The 6,000-nt window shown below is 50.1% G+C and overlaps 1 protein-coding gene across 5 annotated transcripts in view; it reads left to right on the top strand.

Moving 5' to 3' along the window:
* Positions 1 to 1,144: 1,144 nt before the first annotated feature.
* Positions 1,145 to 6,000, top strand: part of ccdc66 (coiled-coil domain containing 66) — a 107,825-nt gene continuing 102,969 nt past the window's right edge. For 3 of the 5 annotated variants that reach the window (XM_070895290.1, XM_070895287.1, XM_070895291.1), the window contains exon 1: positions 1,171 to 1,255. In XM_070895290.1, the coding sequence (XP_070751391.1) occupies positions 1,245 to 1,255 (11 nt within the window). In that variant the 5' untranslated portion in view covers positions 1,171 to 1,244. Of the gene's footprint in view, positions 1,256 to 6,000 lie in introns of all 5 variants that reach the window. The other 2 variants (XM_070895292.1, XM_070895288.1) reach the window with 1 other exon arrangement.

Genomic DNA, 6,000 nt, shown 5'->3' with positions numbered 1-6,000 from the left:
CTACAACATAATTTTAAAATAATGAGTTAAAAAAACAATTACTTACCTTTTTCTTGCAGAGCTACTCACCTACTGCCCAGCTCTGATTCTCGTGGGCATTTAAAAAAATACTTACCTGCAGGTCATCGCTTAGCTAAATATCGCGCCATGGTGATCTGTGGACGGTGCACCCTGGCGATCTTCTCCCCAGCAGTACCTCAAAACCGCCAGCGTAACTCAGCTGGGCAATTTCTTGCCGACCCGGTTATCGCCTAAAACGGCCAATACCGCCCAGAAACCATGCAGTGAGCCAGTGCACTTTCTAGCCCTTCTACTGACTCAAGAGATGAGAGTGATGCCACCTGAGCCACAGCTGTCACAAGCATTTCTTTTTAAAATCCTTCACTAAAATCATAGAAATTTACAGCATGGAAGGAGGCCATTTCGGCGCATCATGTCCGCGCCGGCCGACCAAGAGCTACCCAGCCTAAAGCTACTAGGATGTGAGAGGCTACGTTTTTCCAAAGGGACCCAGATTTAAAACAGGTATCTCTGAATTAGGCAGTTTTCTTCAAATTTGTTGTCAAGAATGACAATAAGCTTGAGCCAGCCTTGAGTGATGGTGTGGTCATTTAGCTGAGATTCGCCTGTAAACAGGCTCTCCACTGCGCTTAACAAAATGTTGTATGTGGTTGTGCCTATGTTTGAATGAACGCACTGGTGCGGCCTGCAGGTAGACCTACTTGAAGAAATATGTTTTTAAAAATACAAGGACTTTCAAGTTCTCGGCTACTAAAGTTACCAGATAAACAGCTCTAAGACCGAACTGTTTGGGAATCAGGTGAGTGGCCACTCGAGGTACCAAATGGCTGTCAGTCCCCGTGGAACCCCAACAAGAGCAGCACCTACACAAGATGAAAAATACTACGAGTGACACTATTCGAAATTACTAAACCTGTTCTCAATCAATGGTACTGCCATCCTTCATTATTACCGCTTTCACTCCATCGCACAAATCACAGCAACGACGTCGCGCACACAAGGTCGAACCGCCACCGTTGCCCATGCGCGGCTGGACATCGGATTAACTGGGTTGGCGATTGGTAGGAGTTGTGTGGAGGAGCGGACCAATCAAAGGATTGCTTATTCGGCGAGGCCAGCAACCGAGATGCAGAGTTTGTGACGAGTCCATGGCCAAGATCCGGGGCTAAGCGAGGCGCCGCTCCAGTTATTTTAATCAACGTTTTCGCAGCAGCTCACATGCCATGGATTTGGGGTAATTTGCGACTTTATCAAATCATGTTACTCACCAATACACCGCCACTGTATCGCTGTCTCCAGGGCTTGAAAGCCCACTGGAGGCGGTTTAATGGGCGGCCCAAAGCGACGGCTTTAGCTGGAGGTCGCGCTGTGGGTTTGCGTATCAGAGACCAGATTGATTGTTGTAAATCCAATATATTGGAGCTGAAGGATCTGTTGCGTGGGAAAGAACAAAGTAATTGCATTGATCACGTCCCATTGAATTACGTTTGACGGGCAGTTACTTTATTGTAGGTAAATGCACACCAGCAAGATCCTACAAACAGTGAGATAAATGGCCAGTTATTTTTTTCGGCGTCTTGGTAGACACTAGAAGTGCTCTTCGCTCTTCAAACCGAGTAAATGTCCAGCTGAACTGGCTGGGCCATGAAATATCATCCAAAAGCTACCACCTCAGACGATGAAACATTCCCTCAGTATTGCACTATCATCATCATAGGCAGTCCCTCAGAATCGAGGAAGACTTGCTTCCACTCTTAAAATGAGTCCTTAGGTGGCTGTACAGTCCAATACGAGAGCCACAGTCCCTGTCACATGTGGGACAGATAGTCGTTGAGGGAAGGGGAGGGTGGGACAGGTTTGCCGCACACTCTTTCCGCTGGCTGCGCTTGATTACTGCATGCTCTTGGCAATGAGACTCGAGGTGCTCAGGGCCCTCCCGGATGCACTTCCTCCAGTTCGGGCGGTCTTTGGCCATGCATTCCCAGGTGTCGGTGGGGATGTTGCATTTTACCAGCAAGGCTTTGAGGGTGTCCTTGTAACATTTCCTCTGCCCACCTTTGGCTTGTTTGTCGTGAAGAAGTTCCGAGTAGAGCGCTTGCTTTGGGAGTCTTGTGTCTGGGGCATGCGGACTGTAAAGACCTGACCCTGCAGTGCAGACTTACACGAGGCACATGCTGAAGTCAAGGTCACTCTGGACCTGCACCTTTATTTCACAGCTCTCGAGTGCCACACTTGCATGAGACCTGCCTTTAGAGACCTGTGTGGAACAGGTATGCAGTGTCTCCTGCAGTGCACCCCTGGTGGTAAAATATGCTTGTGGTTACAGGTCATATCTAATTACAGTCATGTATAGCATGGTAAGATAGTTATATACAGTAGTGTGAGATACATGACATCATCCTCCCCCAAGGTCTTATTGTCTTTGTAGATTCAGTCTCTCAGGTGGTCTACGCTCTCGCGTGGAGCGTCTTAGTTGTGGTTCAGTTGTTTGCCTTGGTGCCTGTTTTTCTTTCAGTGTGATTGCTGGTATCTTGCCTGGGCTATCTGTTTCGTTTAGTATGATTGCTGGTATCTCGCCTGGGCTGTCTGTTGAGACTGCCCTTTCCTCAGGTTGTTCCCTCTGTCTGTCCATCAGGTGTGGTGTGAGCAACACATTATAGTCTGCCTCTGGTTCTGCAGTGTTGGTGAATCTACTTTTTACTTGGTCTACATGCCTCTAGCAGGTTTGGCCGTTGTCCATTTGTACAACCAGTAGCCTGTTTCCTTTCTTGCCTGTTACTGTCCCTGCAAGCTATTTGGGACCCCTGCCATAGTTTAGCACAAACACTTTGTCCCCTATCTCATTCCACATCCCCCTCGAATTTCGGTCATAGTACTCAGTTAGCTTCCGGCGCTTTGCCTCTACAATTTCATGCATGTCTGGGAGGATTAACGAAAGCCTAGTCTTTAAGGTCCGTTTCATCAATAGTTGTGCGGTGGGGAACCCCAGTCAACGAATGCGGACGAGATCTGTATGCCAGCAGCAGTCGCGACAGGCGGTTCTGCAGCATGGGACCTTGGATTTTTAGCATGCCCTGTTTAACGATTTGCACTGCTCGCTCCGACTGGCCATTGGAGGACAGCTTGAATGGTGCCGACTTAACGTGATTTATGCCGTGGTCAACGATGAAATCTTGAAATTCTGCGCTGGTGAAGCACGGACCATTATCACTGACCAATATGTCAGGAATTCCGTGCGTTGCAAACATGGTTCTGAGGCTCTCCACAGTCGTGGAGGTGGTGCTCGAGTTTAAAATGGTGCACTCGATCCACTTTGAAAATGCATCGATGACTACGAGGAACATTTTGCCCATGAATGGGCTTGCATAGTCTACATGCACCCACGACCACGGTTTGGTGGGCCAGGGTCAGGGGCTTAGGGGGGCCTCCCTGGGGGCATTACTGAGTTGGGCACAAATGGTGCACCGCTGGACGCAGAGCTCCCAGCTGTCCCAGATCGTTCTTATGAAGGCCACCAGACGTGGGATCTGGCTATGGCCTTCATAAGAACGATCCCCGGGTGCTCGCGGTGGAGCTCCCGGACAAATGCCTCTCTGTCTCTCAAGGGCATAACTACTCGGCTGCCCCACATCAGGCAGTCTGCCTGTAGTGATAGCTCATGCATGTGCCTATGGAAAGGTTTGATCTCATCGGGGCAGGCATCGCGAGCTTCTGCCCAGTCACCAGTTAAAACACATCTTTTGACTAAGGATAACGTGGGGTTGCTGGTTGTCCAGGCTCTGATTTGGCGAGCCGTCATGGGCGAACCTGTGGATTCAAAGGCATTGATTGCCATGACCATCTCACAGTCCTGTTCGTCGGACCCTTCCGTGGTCGCCAGGGATAGCCTGCTAAGCGCGTCGGCACAGTTATCTGTGCCTGGTCTGTGCCTTATTGTGTAGTCGTAAGACGCCAGCATGAGTGCGCACCGCTGAATGCGCGCCGAGGCGTTGGCGTTTATTGCCTTGCACTCGGATAGCAGGGACGTGAGGGGTTTGTGGTTGGTCTCTAACGCGAACTTGGCCCCGAAAAGGTATTGGTGCATCTTTTTGACACCATACACGCACGCGAGCGCCTCCTTCTCAACCATACCGTACCCGCGCTCTGCCCGCGAAAGTGACCTGGAGGCATAAGCAATGGGTTGTAATTTACCCGCATCAGTGATATGCTGTAAAACGCACCCGAACCCGTACGCTGACGCATCACATGTAAGAACTAGCTTTTTACCTGGGTCAAAAAAGGCTAAAACACTGTTGGAACATAGAAGGTTGCGTGCCTTATTGAAGGCGTGTTCTTGGGCGCCCCCCAAAACCAATCGCACCCCTTTCTGAGTAGAACGTGGAGAGGCTCCAGCAGCGTGCTCAAGTTCTGCATAAAGTTCCCAAAGTGATTGAGTAGCCCAAGAAAGGCGCGCAGTTCCGGGGCCTGGGTGCCAGACGAATTGATTCGGTTTTGGATTCTGTTGGGCGGATTCCATCAGCGGCAATCCTTCTGCCCAAAAATTCAACCTTGGGCGCGAGAAACAGACACTTGGATTTCTTAACACTTAGGCCTACCCGATCCAATCGACTTGGTACTTCCTCCAAATTGCGGAGATGGGAGTCGGTGTCCCTGCCCGTGATGAGTGTGTCATCTTGAAACACAATCGTCCCTGGGATGGACTTGAGCAGACTCTCCATGTTGCGCTGGAATATAGCAGCTGCCGACCTGATGCTGAATGGGCATCGATGTGTGTTGATGGTGGTGAGTAGCTTAGACTCTTCGGTCAGTTCTTGTGTCATATACGCAGATGTGAGATCTAGTTTCGAGAAAAGTTTTCCTCCAGCCAATGTGGCAAATAGGTCCTCCGCTCTGGGCAGCGGGTATTGGTCCTGTAGGGAGACTCTGTTTATGGTAGACTTGTAATTCCCACAGATTTGTACGGATCCATCAGGCTTCATGACTGGGACGATGGGACTTGCCCAGTCGCTAAATTCCACGGGTGAGATAATCCCTTCCCGCAGAAGCCGGTCCAGTTCGTGTTCAATCTTTTCCCTCATCACATAGGGTACAGCTCTAGCCTTGTGATGGACTGGTCTGGCATCCTGTGTGATGTAGATTTTAACTTTAGCCCCGTTGAAGGTGCCCACACCTGGCTGAAAGAGATGTTCAAAACGACTTAGAACTGTTGAGCAGGAGGTCCGTTCCTCTGACGACATGACGTGAACATCATCCCATTTCCAATTTAGTTTTGCCAGCCAGCTTCTCCCCAACAGTGCTGGGAGATCTCCAGGGACAATCCACAGGGGAAGTCGGTTCACCGTCACTTTGTGTGTGACTGAGAGCATGGCGTTGCCAAGGACTGGGATGATTTCTTTGGTATAGGATCTTAGTTTGGTGTCGATCCTTGTGAGTTTTGGTCTGTTGCTTTTGTGTGGCCACAGCTGTTCAAATTGTTGGACGCTCATGAGAGATTGACTAGCTCCCGTGTCCAGTTCCATGTTGACGGGTATCCTGTTGAGTAGGACCCTCATCATTATTGGAGGCGTCTTGTTGTAAGAACAGTGGACATTGATCGTGTTGACCCGCTGTACCTCGGTGTTCCGGGCACTGTCCCCACCGTCTTCTGGTCCGCTTTCCGACCCTTCCGATTCGTATACCAGCCGAGCTGTTGTTTTTCTGCACATGCAAGCCAGATGCCCTGTATAGTTGCAGTTTCTGCAAACAGCATGCCGAAATTGACACCCCCTTGTTGAGTGCCTTCCCCCACATCTCCAGCACAGACCGCTTCCATTGCTTCCGAAGGATGAGCTGCGTCTGGCTGATCTCTCTTGAGCTTCTCTCAGTCTGTAGTTGATTGCTCGCATTGTGGGTTGATGAGGTGTGAATGGCCGTTCATGTGGCTCTTGATGGCTTCTGGTGCCACTGCCTGCTGTTGAAGGCCTGCTCTCCTGCCTTTGT

The sequence above is a fragment of the Pristiophorus japonicus genome, chromosome 12, assembly GCF_044704955.1.
Source record: "Pristiophorus japonicus isolate sPriJap1 chromosome 12, sPriJap1.hap1, whole genome shotgun sequence".
NCBI lineage: Eukaryota > Metazoa > Chordata > Chondrichthyes > Pristiophoridae > Pristiophorus > Pristiophorus japonicus.
Note: the sequence above shows the minus strand (reverse complement) of the source record. Positions and strands in the feature narration are given on the sequence as shown.